At 43.5% G+C, this 23235-nt stretch overlaps 1 protein-coding gene and 1 pseudogene across 2 annotated transcripts in view; both read left to right on the forward strand.

Moving 5' to 3' along the window:
• Positions 1-714, forward strand: part of LOC136388378 (putative tetratricopeptide repeat protein 41) — a 65251-nt pseudogene extending 64537 nt beyond the window's left edge.
• Positions 715-2548: 1834 nt separating this feature from the next.
• Positions 2549-23235, forward strand: part of NT5DC3 (5'-nucleotidase domain containing 3) — a 63568-nt gene continuing 42881 nt past the window's right edge. For both annotated transcript variants that reach the window (XR_010747827.1, XM_066356433.1), the window contains exons 1-2: positions 2549-2834; positions 17986-18170. Coding sequence is in view for 1 of the 2 variants with exons in the window: in XM_066356433.1 (XP_066212530.1) it covers positions 2624-2834; positions 17986-18170 (396 nt within the window). In the remaining variant the exon portion in view is untranslated. The remainder of the gene's footprint in view (positions 2835-17985; positions 18171-23235) is intronic.

The following is a 23235-nucleotide window of genomic DNA, read 5'->3' on the forward strand; positions in this document are numbered from 1 at the left end:
ATTCATGTTCTATGCATGACCTCATGACAACTTTTGATCTTTTGCAGCCTTCTGAGGGAAATTGAGCTGATCCGGGGTAGGAGCTGCTGGCCTCAAGGTGTGAGCCAACAATATTCCCAGGGTTCTCAAAATGGCACCCCATTATGAGAGCACCTGCTGAAATTAAACTACTAAAGTGCCCAGACTTCTAATACAGTGAGTTCTTCAATGTGCATGATTAGGTAAGTTTCAGGGGGCTAAAAGCACAGACCTGGCACCTCAGACAACTTCAGATAAATCAAAAGCTACTTCCGGAAAAGGGAAAAAGGTCTGGAGACCCATTTTTTCTGTATCTGCTGAAGATAAGATGCAACAGCATACACAAAATAATGTTAAAATATGGACTGGCCTAGAAAAAGAAGCATCAAAGAAAAAGAAAGATTATTTCTCTAAGATTTTATCTACGGGTACAATGAATGCTGTAGTAAAGCTTCCACGACAGAGGATTTCATCACTGAAGTGGGGCTGAAACAGAATATCACCACAGTTGACCAGCATCGCCTGCCAAGGCCCATCAGCACAAAGAATCCCTGGGAATCCATAACTGAGCTCATCTCAGAAAAGTGGCTTTTTCACAGCCCAGATTACAGTTCAGGTCGTCAGAAGTGGTTTCTGCTGAGATCTCAGTTTGAAAGACATTCGTTGAAGACCACCAGTGCTACTAATACAGAGTAAAAATGATCATGTGCTCTTCCATGTCTGTCATTTTTCTCTATTTGCCTCTTTTTAGGACACTGATGAAATATTTTATTTTGTAATTCCTAGAAGTGATCTTAATCAAGGTCTAGGGATTTGATTTTTAGCTGCTTAGAAATGATATAATAGATGTTCGCTATGAAGAACAGTTTTTAAGTGCTTCACATTTCTATGGTAGTTATGTGGTAGCAGATCTCACAGGGTTTTATATCTAAAAGTATAGTGAAGCGATGTTATAAAGTTCTAATTTGTGTTACTTTTATGTTGCTGTAGTTAATCTATTTTGAATTTATGAATTAGTTTTTTCATGTAAACAATTGCTATTATCAAAACTTTTTAATGAAACACGAATAAGAAAAGATGTAAATTAGAATGAACTAAGACTGTTAAGTAAGCTTAAAGTACCAGAGTCCATGAACTTGATATCAGATGTTTGAAACATTTTAATTCATACACATTTTATCAGTGATGTGTATGATAATACCCATTAACTGGTAAGGATTACTTACTATTGGCTACCTTCCTAACACCCAACTAAATACTACCTAGTACTATAGGAAGCCAGGCTTAGTATAATGGAAGAATAGGCTCAGCTGTGTGACCTTAGGAAAGTTATTTCACTTCTCTTAGCTTCAGTTTTATGATTTATGAAATGGGAGAAATTATGCACCCACTTTTCAGGATTACTGAGAGGATTGCATGAGATAATGCACACAGCATATCCTTCAATAAATAGTAGTTATTATTTGTCACGCTTTAATCCAGAGGGCCACCTTTTTCCATGAAGCACCTTCTGACCCCTCCCGCCCACAACTTAAGCCTACATTAATGCTTTGTGTTGTTTTACATCGTTACCCAGATTTCACATATGATAGTATGGTCTCCTAGGCAGAGTACCAGCCTCGAGATTAATTACCTGTACTTCACCCAGCCCTGCTCAACAGTAATGAGTAACCAACAGTTTGGGAAGTCCTTGCAGTTTAGTGATTCTCAAGTCATGCCCTGGGTGGGAAAGACTGATCTTTCCCGCGGGAGCAGAGACTGGGTCAGATACACGGACATACCGCATAGTGGGAGTTACTATTTATTTGACTTTGTGGAACCACAATGCATAGAACACATACAGCCTAACAGGTCCGTGCCAGTGAATGTGGACTGGAACAGGAGCTGGGTGGCAGTGTCCGGAGGGGCACCCTAGCGAGGCAGAAATCTCGAGAGAGGCACGGGCCTTCTAGGCTGTGCATGGGGTGGGGGGATGCCCTTCAAACGTATCAGCCCAGGTGTGGGGCCTGGGCCCAGCTGCCACCTCATGGGGCAGCACTGGAAGGATCCAAGCTGGGGATCTGGGGTCGTCCCAGACCCATCCCCGCGATCCAGAGGAGATCCAGAATTCAGAGCCAATAAATGCGCAGAGAGATCACCTCCTGAAGAGCAGCCAGAGGCACTGTTAGTGCAGCCAGATTGAGGGGTCAGGCACAGACCTCGGGAGGCAGGTGCCGCGGAGACTGGCGGGCGGCGCCAGGGTCATGTTTAGCGGTTCAGGGCTGGCAACGAGTCATCCTTTTTCCTGTGGCCGCAGCCTGACGGGGTGTCCGCCCAACCGCGCCACCACTTCGGTGCACCGCAGGGTCAATAATTGACTGCAGCCAACTACCGCGCGTGGCCCCCGCCGCCCAGGCCGGGCCGGGCTCTGGCTCCAGACAGGCTGAATCAGGCTCGACCCACTCCCCCGCACAGCCCCGCCCCCGCACAGGCTCCGCCTCCACCGCGGCCTAAGGGGTGGACCGCGCCGCCACGTGCTCAGACGCAGGGAACTGCCTGCCTGCCGGGCTGAGCGCGAGTGGAGCTGTGGCCCCGCGGTGTCAGTCGGAGCAGGGCGGAGGCAAGCATGGCCACAGCAGCGGTGGCGGCGGCGGCGCTAATGACCCGTGGGGCCCGGGCGAAGGCGACGGCGGCCCTGCGGAGCGGATGCGGGACTGCAGCCAGGGGGCGGCTGCGCGCGGGCTCCGCGCGGCCCTTGTGCACAGCACCTGGAGCCGCCCCGGACATGAAGCGCTACCTGTGGGAGCGCTACCGGGAGGCGAAGAGGAGCACGGAAGGTGAGTGCGACGGTGATCCCCGAGTCCCCTGCACCCAGGCCTCCTCCCACGCGGTCAGCGGGGAAGCGTGCATCCTCGGACCCGCGGATCCGCTGCTAATCTCCATGGCCCCCAGTCGTGACCCTCGGTTGCGCTGGTCGTCCCCAACCGCGGGCAACATCGCCTCTGCATTGCGATTCGGGGAATCGCGGAAAAATGCGCCTCAAGAAACTTTTCAACTCTACCTTTCTCTTGTTGGGAAAGCTGTTTTATAAATTCTTGGGATTTTTAGCCAGAAATCTGCATCGAAAGCGCTTTGGGCTCTCTGGGTTTGGGGTGGGGACCGGTCATCGATGTCGTTTGGAGATGGTCATCACCAGCACCATTATATATTGTTATTAACGAACACTAATAATAGCTGGAATTTGACAGGCAGAGGATTGCTTTGGAGCTGGGCTGCTGGGCAGGTGGCAGTGTCCAGAGACTACTCTGTTTTCCTTCTTTGTTTTAGGGGGTAGGTAGGATTCACTGTATTTGAAATATGAAGGGATACAGGTTGGCAGTGTTATGGGTTATCTACAAACCTCAGTGAGGAAGGGATTCCAAGGAGTGACTACTCTGTGGCCTGGTGAACTTAAAATTAGCTTTGTCCTGTTGTTACTAAGGGAAATGAGGAGAAACAGAAAGAGGACCTAGTATCTATTAGTGCCAGACACGTAGATGGTCTCCCTGGATTCTTCCCATGTCTCTGAGGGAGGTGCCACATCCCATTCTATAGATGGGAAAAGTGAGACAGAAGTTCAGGGAACCTGGCCAAAACCACGTCTTGACTAGATTTGTCTCAGCTCCTAACCCAGTTTTATTTCCTGCTTTGCTCTGCCTTCCAGTGGTAGCCGATCATTTGGGAACTGGTGTGAAGGGCCAGTGATATTGGTGATGCTTATTTCAAGGAAGATTTAGAAGAAAATTTAAACAGATTTTTTTTTTTGAAGGGGTAGAGGTGGCACATAGAGATAAGATGAGTTTATTTGGTGGAGGAGAACATTTTGTAGAATCACATTTTCCATTTTTTGGCTAAAAGTGACTTTAATGAAAGAAATCAATTGGGATACTTTCCTAAGGGAACTCAAAGTGGCCAGCAATGAAGAATGCTATGTATTAGAGCAGGGGTCCCCAAACTTTTTACACAGGGGGCCAGTTCACTGTCCCTCAGACCGTTGGAGGGCCGGACTATAAAAAAAACTATGAACAAATCCCTATGCACACTGCACATATCTTATTTTAAAGTAAAAAAACAAAACGATAACAAATACAATATTTAAAATAAAGAACAAGTAAATTTAAATCAACAAACTGACCAATATTTTAATGAGAACTATGCTCCTCTCACTGACCACCAATGAAAGAGGTGCCCCTTCCGGAAGTGCGGCGGGGGCTGGATAAATGGCCTTAGGGGGCTGTAGTTTGGGGACCCCTGTATTAGAGCCTTATTTTCTTAGTTTTTCTTTGCTCAGGGTTAATTTTGCATTGATTTTTGAAGTGGTTGTGTACTGTAGTAGAAAAGGGACTGGCTTTGGAGACATTGAAAATTGTAGATTTTCTGTGAAAGAAATATAGATCATGTAGCCCAGCTTGGTGGGCAGGCAAGATTTTTTTTTTTTTAAATATTTTTCTGAAATGAGAAGCAAGGAGACAGAGAGACAGACTCCCGCATACCCTGACTGGGATCCACCCAGCAAACCCGCTATGGATAGATGCTCTGCCCATCTGGGCCGTTGCTCTGTTGCAACTGGAGCCATTCTAGCGCCTGAGGCGGAGGCCATGGAGCCATCCTCAGTGCCTGGGCCAACTTTGCTCCAATGGAGCCTTGGCTGTGGCAGGGGAAGAGAGAGAGAGAGGAGGGGGGAAGTGTGGAGATGCAGATGGGTGCTTTTCCTGTGTGCCCTGGCCTGGAATCGAACCCGGGATTTCCACATGTACAGCTGATGCTCTACCACTGAGCCAACCAGCCAGGGCCAACAGGGAAGACTTTTTAAAATTGAAACTCCTAATTGAGGTAACAATATACAATTGTAAGAATTATTACAGGGAGATATGGCATACCCTTTGCCAGTTTCTCCCAATAATAACATTTTGTAAACAGTAAATAATACAGCATCACAACTAGTATATTGATTTGACACATTACATCCTCCTGTTAAAAGTCCCCTAGTTTCTCTTGTCCTTGTGTGTGTATTTAGTTCTACATAGTTTTAGCACTTGTAGATTCCTGTATCCAGCACCAGTCAAGATAAAGAACAGTTTACTACCAGAATCTTCATACTGTCTTTCTAACTATACTCTCTTGGATCTCTGGGGCATTATCCATTTCAAAAATGTTATATAAATGGAATCATACAATGTGTAACCTTTTCAAATTGGCTTTTTTCACTTAATGCGCTTCCTTGAGGAGTCATTCAGGTTATGTGTAGGATCTTTTTATTGCCGAGTAGCATTCCGTAGTATGGGTATACCCCGGCTTAACCTTGTTTAACCACAGTTCACTCATTTGACGACATGTGCCTTGCTCCCAATGTTTGGCCATCACAGTAAAGCTGCCATATAGGCCTTTTGTGTGAACGAACATGTGTTCATTTCTCTAAATGCTATGCCATTACTTGGTTTAATGGTAATTGTATGTTTACTTTTATAAAAAACTACAGGCAAAAATTTTGCCATTCTTATATCATGGATGAGGTTTGCTGCTTGCAGACTGTGAGACCCTGGGGATGCCACAAAGCCTTTGTTTCCTCATCTGTAAAATGGGATGCTGGTAGTAGTACCAGCATTATAGGGATGTGGCCAGCGATGAGTGAATCCACCCATGAAAGGTGTTTAGAGAAGTGCCTGTGAATGAGACAGTGGAAGAGTTGGGTTGTAAAGATCAGCATTAGGCCAGAGTTTGGGCTTTAGTGTACGATAATCCCAGGAGGATTTTGGAGTTGACAGTTTGGGGGAGATTTTGAGATTTATTAGCTATGTGACCTTGGTGGCAAGTTGTTTTTCTCTCTGATCTCAGTTTTTGTAACTGTAATCCAAGGATAATTTCAGTATTTTTAGTGTGGGCTTGGCACACAGCAGCAGATGCTCAGTAGATAGTAGCTAATGTTACTAGTTATTAAATAACTCTTTCAGTCTTAGGTTTAGTGAGGGTGGAGGTGGGCTAGCCAGCTCTGGAGTCTAGGTCTCCTTCACTTAGTCCAGTGCTATAACTAACTGTGTGGCCTTGAACAAGCCACCTGACCTCTAGCTTTGGTTTCTTCCTTTGTAGAATGAGGCCACTAAATGTGTATAGCTTTTCAAGGCCTGCAAATCAGGTATTTATATGCCCTGTCCCATCTTCACACCCCAGCACATGGTCCCTCTCGCCCCTGAGAACACAGGGACTTGAATATCACTTTTCTTTCCTTGCCCTGTATGAGGCTGCACCATTCCTACCCCCTTTAGCTAAGGTCAGTATAAGTGTATGTATGTGCCCAACCTGCGTTCACTCACCAAGCATTTATTAAGCACCTAGCAGGGGGTATAAAGGCTATTGATTGACAGATGGTCGGGTCTGAGAGGGACTGACCCACAGTGGCTGAGCCCTTGTCTGTGCCAAGCATGGGACCTGTGTTGCGTGAAGGGGGAGACTGGTAAACAGATAAGTGACAGTCCAGCTTGGGGAGATAACCAACAGGCCCTAGGGACTCTGACACCAAGGCAAATAACTGCTCAGGGATGCAGGAAATATTTGCTGAGAACTGTGGGAATGAGAAGTCAAAAGAAATACAAAAGCATGTAGTGTTTTTGTTTTGTTTTGTTTTGTTTCAGTTTACAAGAAGACAAAAGAATTTTGTTTTCTCATTTCCTGATTATTTCTTTCTGGCCATTTGATCTCTTGCTGTAATCCAATCAGACTCTTTGGAGGGTACCTTCCCTTTGAAAAGGCTCCCAGAACGAAGCCTGCTCCAGAAGAGGTGATTTTTATTCTTTGTTTTCCTCTTTGTCTTCCATCCTTTTTTAAATTTTTGTTTTAATTTTTAAAAAGTTTTATTTTTACAAGCTTTATTTTTTAGATCAGTTTTAGATTTACAGAAAATTGTGGCCCTGGCTGATTGGCTCAGTGGCAGAGCGTCGGCCCCGTGTATGGAAGTCCTGGGTTTGATTCCTGGTCAGGACACACAAGAGGAGTGACCATCTACTTCTCTACTCCCCCTCCTCTCTCTCTTTCTTTCTCCCTGTCTCTCTCTCCTGTAGCAATGGGTCATTTGAGCAAGTTGGCCCTGGTGCTGAGGATGGCACCAAGGCCTCCCCTCAGGCGCTAAAATAGCTCTGTTGCTGAGCAATGGAGCAACGGTCCTAGATGGGTAGAGCATCGCCCCACAGCAGGCTTGTCGGGTGGGTCCTGGTTGGGGTGCATGCGGTAGTCTGCCTTCCTGCCTGCCAGCCTCTCACTTAATAAAAAAGAAAAAAAAAAGGAAAGAAAAATTGCTGTTTCTATAACCCTATTAATTTCTCACACGACTGTGGAACATTTGTCACAGTTAATGAACCAATATCAATATGTTGTCAATATGTATCACTATTAACCACAATCAATACTTAATTCAGATTTTTTTAGTTTTTAACCTAAGTAGTGTCCTTCACTACTCCAGGGTCCCATCTAGAAGAGCACACTGCGTTTAGTTGTCCTATCTCCTTGGGCTCTTTGGCTGTGACAGTTTCTCTTGAGTTTCCATGTTTTTAATGACATTGACAGTTTTGAGGAGTAGTGGTTACATTGAAGAATGCCCCTTATTTGGAAGTTCTTCCTTTTTTTTTATTTGAAAATTTTGCAAGTGTGATATTTGTGCATCTTGTATCAAAATCAGCTCAATTAAAAGGTTCTTTGTTATTTTTAGGGAAAGAAATAGTAGTTTATAACCTCTAGCAAAAATTTCCTGTAGAGCTATGGTTCTCAACCGTAGTTGGGGGTAGGGGGCATTCCCCCTGCTCCCAGTGGACATTTGGTGATGTTTGGAGACCTCTTCTGGGTGAAAGGGGAGGCTGCTGGCCTCTAGAGGGTGGAGGCCAGGGATGCTGTTAACATCCTACCATGCACAGCACAGGCCCCCCACAGCAAAGGTTATCCAGCCCCAATGCCAGTTGTGCCAAGACTGAGAAATACTGTCCTAAGATGATGAATTCTAAGAAATCATTGTGCAGTTATAATTTAAAGGGATGGATGTATTTGTATGTGGTCTGTTCTTTCCTGTTATGCTACCTATCATGTGCATCTTCGAGCTTGATCCCTGGCCTTTCCTGTGCACTGATCAGCTACTAGCCTGCCCTGTTCGGTACAGAATGGAAGCATTCCTGTTCCAGCAGGAGCTGCTCCTGCCCCACATTTGGAGAGTGTGGTGGGCTTTCCTCCTTCAAAGTCACCTCAGAGCCTGAGAGGAAAAGTGATTATTTTCCAAAATAAAAGAACCTTAGAAGAATGCCTAAACTTTGTGCAAGAACTTCAGAAAAACTTTGAATTTTGGCAGATGTCTGTAATGTCTGGATTAACAGGAGGCAGCTAGATTGTCAGATCTGATTTGCTTCATTCTGTTGCAGTGTCAGACATGCAGACTCTGGAAAACTCCACTGTCCACTGGTGAGAACAAGCGTGAAAAAGGTAGATGCTCTCTGTGTTACATTCTTATCACCCCTGTAACAGATTACCATGATTTAGTGACTTAAAACAATACACATTTGTTTGATTGTTCTGGATATCAGCAGTCTGCAATGGGCCTTGCTGGGTGAAAGTAAGGTGTTGGAGGGGCTGTGTCCTTTCAGAGGTTCTGATGGAGAACATTGCCTTGCCTTTTTCTGTTTCTAGAGGTTACCACAGTCCTTGGCTTATTGCCCCTTCCATTTTCAAAGCCAGCAATGGCCAGTTGGTCTTTCTGAGTCTTCTGCCTTCCTCTTCCACACTTAAGGATTTGTGATTACATTTAACCCACCTGGATAATCCGGAATACTCTCTATTTTATTCTTTTTTTAAAAATTTTTTTTTTTTTTTTTTTGTATTTTTCTGAAGCTGGAAACGGGGAGAGACAGTCAGACAAGACTCCCGCATGCGCCCGACCGGGATCCACCCGGCACGCCCACCAGGGGCGATGCTCTGCCCACCAGGGGGGGCGATGCTCTGCCCCTCCGGGGCGTCGCTCTGCCGCGACCAGAGCCACTCTAGCGCCTGGGGCAGAGGCCAAGGAGCCATCCCCAGCGCCCGGGCCATCTTTGCTCCAATGGAGCCTTGGCTGCGGGAGGGGAAGAGAGAGACAGAGAGGAAGGAGGGGGGTGGGGGTGGAGAAGTAAATGGGTGCTTCTCCTATGTGCCCTGGCCAGGAATTGAACCCGGGTCCCCCGCACGCCAGGCCGATGCTCTACCGCTGAGCCAACCGGCCAGGGCCAATACTCTCTATTTTAAAGTCAGCTGATGAGCAGCCATAATTCCATAGGCAACCTTAATTTCCCCTTTGCTATGTAAAATAGCATATTCACAGGTCCCAGGGATTAGGGTGTCTTTGGTCTTACTATGAAAATAGTTTTGACCTCAAAGATCCCTCAAAAGGATTGGTGGTGGTGGTTGGGGGGAGGGTCCTGGATTATGCTGGTCTAGGAAAAATATTACTTGAATGGGTGAGTTAGGGAAAAGGAGAAGGAACTGACTGGCATTTGTGAAGCACCTACTGTGTGCCAAGTAATACGTCAGGCATTCAGCCTACATTTTATTGTTTGATAACTGTAATGTTGGACCAGTTACTTAACTTCTCAGCCTTACTTTCTCAGCTGCAAATTGGGGATAACAGTATTTACCTCCTGGAATTTTGGGGACATTCATTGAGAAAACAAATGAGAAGTGCCCAGTGCATGGCATTTGGAAGGCACTGATATTTATTACTTTTCTATGTTCTCTATACTTTTCTCATTCTTTTTATTGATTTGAGAGAGAGTGGGGAGGAAGGTAGATAGAGGGGAAAGGAGAGAGAGAAGAGAAGCACTGACCCATTGTTCCACTTAGTTCCATTTAGTTGTGCACTCATTAGTTGCTTCTTATATGTGCCTTGCAACGTGCTGGGATGATGCTTTATCCACTGAGCCACCCTCAACGTGTTGGGATGATGCTTTATCCACTGAGCCACCCGGCCAGGGCTTCTATGTTCTCTATGCTTTGATAAAAAATTCTTGATAGTTTGTCTCATGTTTCATCTTTTGATATAGTTGACTTTTCTTTTTCTAAGAAGTTTTTCTCTTTCTTTTGAGCAGTTAAATTTATTTGTTTTTTAAATGACCAATCTTAAGGTTAGGTTATCATTAAATGATTGCTATACATAATTTTATTTCAAACGTAGTTACATTTAGTTTTATTTTTGGAACTTTAGGAAGCAGGTTGGGTTTTTACGGAGCAGTCAGAATTATAGGTATTACTTACAGAGTAATAAGAGATATAATTTTAACTTTTGGTGGGAGTAGTATAAATGTCATATGTATTATTAATTATTCAGATGAGTAATTCTATTTGTCACTGCTTGATCTTCCCTGGAGATGATGCAAAATATCTAAACTAGTGAAAAAAATGGAAGCTGTTTTTTTAGATTAATAAATACAATAAAGATAGCTTTTGAATTGCCACCCCCTCTGGGGGCAGGCCCAGCCCTGTGTTACGTTCTTCCTGTCTCCACCTATCAGGGTGCCATTTCTTGGTCTTTCTCACTACCTGTGATGTTGCTCATTACATTTTGTGCTTTACTACTATTTTATTTATAATCTCTGCATAGTTTCCCATACCATGTTTGGCACATAGTAGGTGTACAGTAAGTGCTTATTGAAAAAACTCCTGAGAGTTTAGTAAATGGGAAAACCAATTTAGTAAAATACTACATGCTCTATGGTTTCATTGATATAAAATCCTAATAAATGCAAACAAATCTGATCAGTAAACAGTAGTTGCCTGGGAATAGGCAGGGTGCAAGAGAGGAGAGGTGGAATTCAAAGGGGTGCACAGAAATCTTTGGGATATTAGATTTGTTTATTGTCTTTTTTTTTGTATTTTTCTGAGGTGAGAAGCAGGGAGACAGAGAAACAGATTCCTGCATGTGCTCAACTGGGATCCACCCGGCATGCCCACTAGGGGGCGATGCTCTGCCCATCTGGGGTGTTGCTTCATTGGAACCGGAGCCATTCTAGCTCCTGAGGCAGAGGTCATGGAGCCATCCTCAGTACCCGGGCCAACTTTGCTCTAGTGGAGCCTTGGCTGTGGGAGGGGAAGAGAGAGACAGAGAGAAAGGAGAGGGGGAGGGGTGGAGAAGCAGTTGGACACTTCTCCTGTGTGCCCTGGCCGGGAATCAAACTCGGGACTTCCACATGGCAGGTCGACACTCGACCGCTGAGCCAACTGGCCAGGGCCTTACTTACTGTCTTTATTGGGCTGATGGCTCCACTGGTATTTATGTATGTCAAACCTCATCTGACTTTATACGCTATGCACGATTTATTATACATCCTTGGTACCTCCATAAAGGTATAAAGAAGAGACACAGAAATGAGGGGAGGACTTTGTTTTAGCCTGGCTTAAAGTAGTACCTAGCGGATGGGACCCTAGGAGTGGCCCAGCATGAGTCATGTGTTCTATTCTGGACCAACAACTGGGGATTGAGGGGTGGGCAGAGTCTAGAAGAGCCCCAATATATGTGTTTAGAGGTGGGAAAGGGCAATTTCTTATCCGAGGGTAGGAGTGTGCTGGGCTGATATCTGCAGATCTTCACCTTCAAAGTGAAAAGGACACCTTGGCCGTGTTGACATCTGTTACTGGGCTACTGCAGAAGTAAAAGTGACTTACAACTGAATGGTTGTTGGAGATACTGGAGAAGACAGACAGTTTCTGGCTAAGAATAGTTGTATTTAAGTCTCTAAGGTCTGGGGGATAAATGGTGACAGAGGAGACTTGACTTGAGGTGGTAAACACACACTACAGTGAACAGATGATGGGTGTGGAATCGTGCATGTGAAATCTGTATAATTTTGTTAACCAGTGTCACCTCAATAAATTCAATAAAAAGGGGAAAACCCCCCAAATCTCTAAGGCCTACTAGTAGCACACTTTTATGAATTGTCTGTATCTCAAGTCATACTTTCTACTCATCTTGATTTCCCTTACTGTAAATCCTTATTAGAAGAAAGGATATTAAATGAATACAACCATACCAAATAATATTAGTTGGCAGGAAACATAACTTTCTTATGTTTGGCCAGGCCTGGTCATATGCTTTCCTTCCAGAATGAGGAACCCTCACTGAGATTATACAGTCTGAATGTTGGAGGGGGACGGTTTCCCACAGAAATCTAGCATACTAGAGCAGTAAAAGGTGTATCAGTCAGGTTAGACAAGGTTTTGCTGCAGTGACAAGCAACACCAAAATCTCAGTGGCTTAGTAGACAGATGTCACCAAAGTTTGTTTCTCATTCATGCACAGTCTTCTGGGGCCTCGGGCAGCTCTCCAGGGCAGTTGCCCTCCAGCTGGTGGCTTAGCTTACCCAGCTTGTTCCATCTTGTGGGGTCTCCGTAGCACATTTCCATGAAAGGCTCAGTAGGAAAAGGGAAGTGTGCTCTGGTCTGGAAATAACACTTGTCACACCTGCCCTCAGCCTGTTGGCCAGAGCTGGCCAGAGCCAGGGTGGAGAGGGGAGGGGGGATTGTAATCTTTCCCATGCGCCTGGGTGAGAGATGAACTGAATGTTGTGAGCATGGGATAGGCAGCCACACAGAACGAGGACTACACCCAGTGCCCACACCATGGCTTAACACAGCCTGCCTTTAGGACCTCGTCTTGTCAGACCCTTCCCTTACACCCCTCCTGTCTATATCTGAGCTGGGGGAATGCTGAGCACAAGAACTATGCTTGGTCAACATTTAGACCTTACAGTGCTGGGGACCCAAGGACTGAAAAACAGTCACGTGATATTCTTTAGCATTTCTGAACAGTGAAGGGACGAAGTACTTGGCAAAGATTCTATTTCCCAAACTTAGATCTTTACACGGTTTAAAAAAAAGTTCTAAGTTTAAAAAAACTTAGATCTTTCCTTGACGAGGTGGGAAAGTCTGACATCTGTACCTAAGTTTTGACTTCATTCATATTCTCTGTCAGTAGTAAAGATAAAATGTAGGCAAGGAAAGAATTCTTTTGGGGTGGTCTTAAAATAAAATCAAAACAGAAGATGGCACAGTGACTGTGGAACAGTACAGAAGATCCTCAAAAAAAAAGAAAAACGAAATCACCGTGGGATCCAGCAATTCCAGTTCTGGGTGTAACCTCTGGAGAAGTGAAAGCCGGCTGAGAGGTGTCCGCATTCTGTGCAGGGCAGCATTACTCACAGTAGCCAAGAGGTGGGAGTGACCCAGGTGTCCATCCGTAGATGAGTAGGTAAACAAAAGGCTCTGTACACACACAATGGACTATGATTCAGACTTCAGAAGGAAAGAAATTCTGACACATGCTATGACGTGCATTAACCTTGAGGCCGTTATGCTAAATAAAACGAGTCAGGAACAAAATGATATGACACGATTCCCCTTTTATAAGGTACCTGGAACAAACTCATAGACAGAAAGTAGAGTGCTTGTTGCCAGAGGCAGGGGTTGGGGTAGAGTGGAGTTATAGTTTAAAGGGCACGGAGTTTCAGTCTTGCAAGATGAGAAGAGTTCTGGAGGTGGATAGGCTGATGGTTGCACAATATAAATGAACTTGAGGTCACTGAACTGTGCATTTAAAAATGGTTAAGATGGTAAATTTTATGTTATACATATTTTACTACAGTAGAAATGAGTAAACAACCCCTGCCCCCTGAAAGCTTATATATTTTGTTTTCAATATAGGTTGCTCACCAAATTTCCCAGTGCTTCATGGGATTAGCAGATCAAAAACCGGAGTGGCTAAGTGTGCCAGGGGGCCACACTGTCCCCTGAAAGGCACTCGGGTTCTAGCCAGGGTGGCTGCCTTGGAACTGGGCTTCAGCCCATCTCTCCATTTCTTTGTACAGTTGTATAGTCTTGCTGTCATCATCCATTAGGTGCAAAAGGCACTCACTGTCTAGATTCATACCCACTTTTGTTTCCTCTTTGGGAAAGTACATAACTGAAGAGTCAAGGGCCCTTCCATTTACATTTTAGAGCCTGCAGTTTAGACAGACTGTTTCTCTCTTTGTGAGTGGTTGCCATTCTTTTCTTTTGCCTTGTAAGTATTTGTTTTATTCTTAGCACTTTTTTGAAGTGGTTGCGTGGTGTGTTGAGATTCCTTTTAAGCTTTATTTTGAGTGATGACAAATTAAACGGCCGCGTTTTCCGGTGATGATGTTTATGTGATTAATTTACCTTGGGCTTTCAGTCCAGCGGAGGGTGGTGGGGGTGTGTGAATTTTTGGGCAGTTTTCGGAGATGTGCTGGCTAGTAGTGATTTTCCATTGTGGAAGCTTTTCCTTGAGAGCTTCACATAGTCTTCTCGGCTAGTAGAAGGGAGAGAGTCTTTATTGCCAACACCATTTCTAAATATAAACTTCTTATTAAACAGGCTGTTAGAACTTCCCTTGGAAAGTTCATTAGTGAAAGCAGAGCTTTTAGGCACTCTGTAAGTGATCCTGCTTCCCTTACTTTGTATGGACGATGTCAGGGGGTCACATTCAGAAAATAGCGTCATGTGCGATGGCCCACGGTTTACATGAGGCCAGAACGTCTTGAGTGTTAGAGGGCCCCGAGTTTGGGACTACTGACTTCTCCCTTTCTCATGACTAGTTCTTGCCAACTGTCTGTCTTCAGAGTTCTTCAAATGTTACAGTTTCCTGTCCTCAGCATGGTTTTATTTGTAAAAGAAATAAAAAAGCCAAGGTTATTGTTTCATTCGTTTCTTTGTCAAAATCAATGGAGAAACTTGGTGAATCTTGACTATTTGGGTTTTCAGTTGAGTCAGCCATAGCTAGGTTGTCAATGGGAAATTCATTTACCATCATTCATTCATTCATGCAGTTACCTTCATTGGATATTCTGTGTGGGGATGTAAAATAAAGGCTTGGTTTGAAGTTACAGTGGTCTCTCATCTACTATGGGGGTTAGGTTCCAGAATACCCCACAATAGGTGAAAATCCACAAAATAGTGAACTTATATTTATTTTATTATTTATATATATCTTAAGGCTTTATAAACCGTCCCCACACTCTTATAAACCTTTCCCACACTGTTATTAACCATTCCCACACTCTTATAAATACTTCCTATGCTCTTAAATACTTTCTACACTCTTAAACCTATGTAATTTTAACAACATATAAAATTCTATATGGGTACTCACCAGTGAATGGACTACAGCTTGAATGATGAGATGGTGATGAATTAGCTGTGCAGTACTGATGATGATGAAAGTGATGACGATGAGATGAATGTACTGCACAGCCAAGAAGAGCATTACTGCTAATCTGCTGTACACTATGTATTTTATCTTGATTTAATATTCTTTTAATATAATTAATATTTTTATATTGTTTTCAATTTTTTAGGCTAGAAAATGCTTATTTTACCGCAAAAATAATTAAAATAATAAATATATAAAAATACCTATATACTGCAAAATCCCGTGATATAGCGAAAAACTCTACAATACAAAATTAGATACATACAGTTTAAAAATCCATGATACAGTGAGACCGCGAAAAGTGAACCATGATATGGTGAGGGACGATTATAGTGTAACGTGGCAACTGAATTGGAGACCATGATTAGGGTTCAGGGGTCAGTCTCCCTGAAATTTTCTGCAAAGTCTCTACTTTTTGTGGGGAGAGGAGTCTATAGCTTCTGTTAGGTTTTCAAGGGATGCAAGCCCTGAAACTATAAGGGGTTTTCTGAAATGCTCAGAATTGCTCTTGGGACTGTCCCCTGATTGGCGCTGTCAGCCTGCTAGGTTAGTACCTTCTGAGTATTTCAGGTGGTCCTGAGAATGCAAGTGGATAACAGGGGCCATTCAAGTCAGAAAGAAGTGAGCAGAGGGGGAAAGGGGGAGCATCGTGGACTCTTAAGACACTGAAATTTTGCAGGGTTGAATCCATTTTATTTTTGGAAGAGAACACACCGTTCTCTGACGCTTGTTGATTCCCATAATCCTGGGGAGGGGAGCCAAGAGTGTGTATTCTGGAGCTTGACTTCCTGGGTTCCGAGCCCAGCTCTGCCCTGGCATGAGTGTGTGTCCTTCAGCAGATAACATTCAATATAATTTCTGTGTGACTCTAGGGTCCTCACATATAAAATGGGATAATAGAGTATTTGCCTCATAAGGTTGTTGTAAGGATTAAATGAGGTAACATAAAGTGCTTATGACAGCATGTAGTGCGTGGTAAGAATCAGTACTAGCTTCTATAGTGGACCCGGGAGGTTGTCCTTAGTAATGTCAAGAATAATAAAATACAGTTCCATTTAGTAGTAAGATGGACTGTTGTTTTTGTGTGCATGAGGCTGGTTGTTTTGTACCTTCAGAAAGTCACCTGCCTTCAGCATTTGTTTACTTGCTCATCAGCTGTTTCAAGTAAATTCTGGTGCCCAAACATAGTAAAAGTTGAAGGAATGCCATTACATATCCTTGTAGCAAAATAACATGGTTTGTGTTCCTGTCACAAAATGTCATATGATGTTCTTCCTGTTCAATGACTGCCTGTGAGAACTGATGAGATGATCAGATCTCCTTTTTGTCTTTTAGAAATACGGGGGTGGGCCAAAGTAGGGATATAGTTCTGAGTACATGAAACAGAGCTTATTCTTGTATTATTATTTATTTATTAATTATTGTATTTATTATTATTACCTTACTTTTGCCCATCCTTCTTGAAAGTGATGTAATACTTTGGGCAGTGCAGTGAGGAAACCAAGAATGATGTTGTAGTGAGGATTTATTTCTCTCATTATTGTCCCATCTCAAACGATCACCTCTCATTCTCCTTTCTTAATTTAGTCATTTTAAAAAATCATAGGTGGGGATAATCCATGGGTAATGACGAAAAAACTTATGCAGTGATAAAATAGCAAAATGTTTCAAGATGTTGGAAAAATAAGATCACTAACATTCCGTATTGCAGCTTAGATTTTTTTAAAAAGATCTATTGGACTCACTGAAACTTTAAGGTAAATGAGTTTTTGGAAGAGCTCCAATAAAGAGTAACTTAACTTTAAGCAAGCAGAATTGCTCAAAAAAGAAACGCTAAACTATTATTAGATCCAGGGGACACTGGGAATTAATCACACTTCTGATAAACCATCTGAAGGAAGTAATGTGAAGGAAAAATTAACCTGTGAAATACTTATTGCAGTGTTATTTTTTAACATAGGGAAAATAACCTAATAGAGTAATAGGTTGATTTGGCATAGTATAACCCAAATCTTATGTCATGATTTAAAGTTATAGTCTCAGAAAGTCTAATATAGGAGAAATACAGTCATGATATAAAATTAAATTTAGTGTATACACAGTGTAAATAAAGTCAGCTGTGTGAAATAAATACCGAGAACCAATATTGGCAGCTAATACACAAAGTGGTAATAGGTTTTTTTTTTTATGGGTGATGACAAGATTTATGATATTTAAATTTAATTATCTGTTTATCTTCTAAATTCTGTAACTGACCTGCATTATTTTATAAACAAAACATCTCTTTATGATTTGAAGCTAATATTCTTTTTTAATTAAGGTTTAGTAAGATATTATTTACATACCATAAATCCATCCACTTGAAGTATCCCATTCAGGTTTCTAGTGTATTCACCACAATTCTTCAACTATCTCCATAATCAATTTTAGAACATTTTCATCACCCCGAAAAGAAGTTCTGTACTCATTACCGATCTCTCTGTTTCTCCCTACCCTACAATCCTAGGCAACCACTGCTCTTATTTCTGTCTGTGGGTTCGCCTATTCTCGACATTTCAAGTAAGTGGAATTACACACATGTGGTCCTTTGCGACTGGCTTCTTTAACTCGGCCTAATGTTTCCAAAGCAAAGCAGATCACTCTCGCACTTTTGTTTGCTCAATTTATTTGGAAATCATATGAACCCTTATTAATAATGTGGTGTAATGTGTTTCTTTTCCTTCTAGAATTGGTTCCTTCAATTATGAGCAACTTGCTGAATCCGGATGCCATTTTCTCAAACAACGAGATGAGCCTGTCAGACATTGAGATCTATGGCTTTGATTACGACTACACCTTGGTGTTCTATTCAAAGCACCTCCACACACTGATATTCAGTGCTGCTCGGGACCTTCTCATTAATGAACACCGGGTAAGAGTGCAGGGACATTTCAGTCTCCCTTCCTTGTCACGTAGACATTGAAGAACAGCCATGAGCTGACCTGGCCTCATGCCTGACACAGCGATGATGGCATTTAGGAAACTGTGGCTGAATGAATGAGTATGTTTTGTTCCATTCCACATGACCCTGATCTGAAAGATAATTTCATTAATTAATTACTTTATTGAGGTATGATTGACAGGTAAAAAGCTGTACATATTTAATGTAAGCATTTCCATAAGTTTGGGGATAAAATATACACCTGTGAAACCATCACCCCCGTTAAGGCCATAAACTGTCCACCACCTCCCAAAGTTTCCTCCTGCCCCTTTATTATTATTATTATTATTATTATTAATTGTTATTTGGGTGTGTGCTAGAACACTTCACATGAAATCTACCCTCTTAGCAATTTTTAGGTGTATAGTACAATATTGGCTATAGGTATCGTGCTGTGTAATAGAGCTTTGGAACTTACCATCTTGCGTAACTGAAACTTGGTATCCAAAAGACTGTTTTTTTTATGCCTATGTGCCTATTAGCAGAGATTCACTTGCAGACGTTCATACTGTGAATGTCTTGCAGAGCAGTGACATAGCTTCTCCCAAAGTCTGAGGAAATGGCAGTCTGTTGAGTTCTGGTTAGAAGGAATTCTTCAAATGATAGGCACTGTGTGTTGTACTGGTTTCAGTTTATAATAACCAGTGTTGTGGCTAGACCAGCCTGTGTGGTTCTTATTATGATTGCAAGACACCCTTTTGCAGTAACCATCAGAAAATGTCTAAAAGATACAGGCTTATTCTTTATAAGATCTGGAAATTACACTGTGTATCTGGGGCCACACAGCAAGGTGGAGGGTAGAGAGAGCATGTGTGCCTGGGCCTGGGGTTCTGCTTTTATTAGGGTTGACGGTGGGGGACCTACAGTGTTTGGGTTCATTTTTTTTTAATTGAGAGACAGGGAGGCAGAGACAGACTCCTACATGCACCCCAACTGGGATCCACCTGGCAAGCCCCCTGCTGGGTGATGCTCTGCCAGTCTGGGCTGCTGCTCCATTGCTTGGCAAAAGAGCTATTTTAGCACCTGAAGTGGAGGCCATGGAGCCATCTTTAGTGCCCAGACCAACTTTGCTTCAATGGGACCTTGGCTGCAGGAGAGGAAGAGAGAGAAAGAGAGAAAGGAGAGGGGGAGGGGTGGAGAAACAGATGGGTGCTTTTTCTGTGTGCCCTGGCTGGGAATCAAACCTGGGACTTCCACATGCTGGACTGATGCTCTACTGCTGAGCAAGCCAGCCAGAGCCTGGGCTCACTCTTTATTGGTGAATTTAGAACATATGAGCCAGAATTTAAAGCACAGGAAGAGAAAACAAGTAGCCCAAATGGCCATTTATTGAAATCAGCCACAATCTCTGAAACAAAGGCAGTACTGTGGGGGAGGCGGCCTGGCTCTTTATCTAGGCCTGCGGCTGGCAGCATCTCTATTCGGGATTTGCAGGGGATGCCTCCGAAATCAAACTTTAAGTCAGGCACTTGTATTACAAAAAAGAAAAATAATGTCAGGGCTTGTTCTATACAATGTTTTACTCTCATCACTGATTGGAATTGTGTTCTTTTATAAAGAAGATTTGAATGTCCTCTGATGGTTTTGTTGAGATCTTAGAATAAAGAAGGAGAAAAGAAACACTCAAAGCCTAGGATGTTCTTCTGTAGTCTGGTTTGAGTACACCTTTTAGGAGCCGGGATGAGAAGTATTCTTGGGGGTCATCTGGACTGTGAGCTTGGGGAACCCCCACGGCATCCCGAGAAGTACTGCTCAAACCTCCATCTTGTTACTCTGGGAGGGGGCTCTGATTTGGGGGAGATTCTTCCAGGAGTTAAAAATTCTGCCTTCAGAGAGCTTTCTCCATCCATCTCTTTTCTTCCTTCATTCCTTCACACAGTCTTTATCCCTCGGCTAAGTGGCTCCTCTGTCCCACGCCCTGTAACAAGCAGGGAGGATAGGGATGAGAAGGACCCAGCACTGCCCTTGGAGACCCAGCAGTCTGGTGGGGTCAGCCGTGCAGGTGGATGAGTTATGAAGCCACATGGTGGAGGCCTCTGCAGACATATAATGGGGGAGATGTATGGAGGATGGTTGGAACAACTTTCTCTGCCCGAGGGAATTGGGAAAACATCAAAGATAGTGATATTTCAGTGGAGTCTGGAAGGAGTTTGTTAACAAAGGTGGGCTGGGGGAGCGGAGGGGTGGCTGTGAGTAGCTTAGAAGCCTAAGACTTGACTGTTGGAGTAATAAGTAGTTGGGTGTTGTGCAGCCACTGTGCTCTCCAGGGCTTCTCTTTTCCTGGGCCAGTCGTTCTTAGTTCTTCCAGCCATTCTCATGTGGGCTCCTTTGATCACCTTGGCACCCTCCTTTGTGTGTGCTCTGGTTTGTTCCTCTCATGAGAGGCCCTGAACTGGAGATGTTACTATGGGTGGGCCTGACTGGTGGGGAGTAGAAGGAGACCATCTCCTCCCTGGTCTGGACGTCATACTTTTATTAATACTGCCAAAAATTTCCATTAGTTTTGTATCCTCACCATTTGCAGTATATTCCCTTTAGCTTTTGGTTATCAGTGGATTTAATAAGCAACTCATTTTGTTCATATTCAAAATGCAGAAATGGTATTGGCCAAAGATAATTGACCTCTGTCACTAAACCATTGGTCATCTTTCTTTAGTTATGGCCACCTTGCCAGACCTCAGCCCGTCTAGCCACTTGCCATCCAGCACCATTTCTCCATTTGTTGGAGAGACTCTCTTGTGTCTAACTCACGGCCTCTCCCCTGCCTGTGAGGACGGAAGCAGGAGAAGAGCCAGGTGGGCCTGGCCTTGCTCTCCCCTCTGTCAGCCTACACTGCCTCTCCAGCTCCCCACTGGGAGGCTGAGCTGAAAGGCTGTGGTGTGGGTGTTGGCATTCTCATCCCAGGCCATCTTCTGTGACTCTGATGTCACTTCTGAAACTAAGGTCATTTGTAACAGCTCTGTCTGTTGTTTATCTGCAAGGTACCGAAAGCACACAGGTTCTAAAATCTGACTGCGGGGGTTTCAATCCTGGCTTTCATTTCTCATCTGCATGACAACCCTGCAAATACATAGATATTGTCTCTGTTTTTCTGTTGAGGAAACCGAGGCTTATGGAGTTAAAGCCAGTAGTTCCAAGGTTGTGGGACCAGTGGGAGGCAGAACCAGGATTTGAGCTTAGATCAGTCCATTTCCAAGGTGCACATGCTCTCTCCTTTATTCCATGTTCTTCCTTGTGGGGTTAAATAACACCTGTCATTTCTACTCTGTGGGGTTATTGTTCATATGGAAATAAAATACTTACGAAGATGAAAAATTAGGGAGATAAAAATTTATGAAATTTGGGGGACAAGGGAGGTGAAATAGATGGGAGGAAAAGGTTACAGTGATTATGATTAGAAAAGCTTCTAGATTTAAGATCATTGAAATTTCATTCCCTTTAGGTGTATGTGTTGCTTGATGAAAGAAATCTGTCATAACCCTAATTGTATCAGGCATATTAATAGAGTCAGTTATGCTTATGCAGATATTTCTGTTGCTTTGGATTTGAAAATAACTCTTCTAAGATGCATTTGGAAGCGTTGACTTTGGTGCCGTTTTTCCTGCCAAAGACTTACACGCATGTGTAGGGTTGACGTTTGCTTTTGAGAAGCTCAGTCACAGAAGAGTAAGTGGGCAGTTTAGCATCTTCCCAAAAAGTGAATGTAAATGTTTCAGCTCCTTAATTACGCTTTTTTTTTCTTTATTTTTAACAAAAAACAAGTTTTTACAAAAATAGAAATAGAAATTCCTCAGTAATAATTGTGTCTGTACCTTCATTTTATAAGTCCACTGAATAATTGAAAGGGAGTGTTTAGAAGAGCTCTTGATTTCATTTCCTAAATGCACACCCCAGGAGTGTTTCTTATTCTTTCTCTTCTCTTCTCTTCTCTTCTCTTCTCTTCTCTTCTCTTCTCTTCTCTTCTCTTCTCTTCTCTTCTCTTCTCTTCTCTTCTCTTTTCTTTTCTTTTCTTAAGTAAGAGGTAGGGAGTCAGAGAGACAGACTCCCGCACATGCCCCGACTGGGATCCACCTGGCGATGCTCTGCACATCTGGGGTGTTGCTCTATTGCTCGGCAACCGAGCTATTTTAGTGCCTGAGGTGATGCAATGGAGCCATCCTCAGTGCCTGGGTCAACTTGCTCAAACCATTTGAGCCATGGCTGCAGGAAGGGAAGGGAGAGAGAAAAAGGATGAGGGGAGTGGAGAAGCTGATCATTGCTTTTCCTGTGTGCCCTGACCAGGAATCGAATTCAGGACATCCACATGCTGGGCCCATACTCTACGGTTGAGCCAACTGGCCAGGGCCCCCATCAGCATTTCTAGTCATCAGATGACACCGATGTTCATATGGATTTTCAATCGAAAGTCTAACGTGCCACGACCCCTGACACTCTCCTGTCTACCACATCTGACCTCTCAGCAAATGCTGCGGATCCACTCTCTCTCCCTCTTTTAAGTTAATCTTTTAATTTTATTATTTTTTATTTATTTTTATTTTTTTGTGAGAGAGGGACAGATAGGGACAGATGGAATGACAGAGAAGCCTTCAGGAACTGAGAGAAATGAGAAGCATTAATTCTTTTGTTGTAGCACCTTAGTTGTTCATTTGCTTGCTTTCTCATATGTGCCTTGGCCAGGGGTTTAGTTACAACAGAGCAAGTGACCCCTTGCTCAAGCCAGCAACCCTGTGCAAGCTGGGGAGCCTGCGCTCAAGCCAGATGAGCCCGCGCTCAAGCTGGCGACCTCAGGGCTCGACCTGGGTCCTCTGTGTCCCAGTCCAGCGCTCTATCCACTGTGCCACCACCTGGTCAGGCTAAATTAATCTTTTAATTTTAGAAGAGCTTTAGGTTTACGGAAAAGTTGTGAAAGTAATTCAGAGAGCTCCTCTCTATAGACCTCACACCTGGTTTCTCCTAATGTGAATGTTACAGTACCATGGTACATTTATCACAGCTA

The sequence above is a fragment of the Saccopteryx leptura genome, chromosome 1 (genome assembly GCF_036850995.1).
Source record: "Saccopteryx leptura isolate mSacLep1 chromosome 1, mSacLep1_pri_phased_curated, whole genome shotgun sequence".
Classification (NCBI taxonomy): Eukaryota; Metazoa; Chordata; class Mammalia; order Chiroptera; family Emballonuridae; genus Saccopteryx; species Saccopteryx leptura.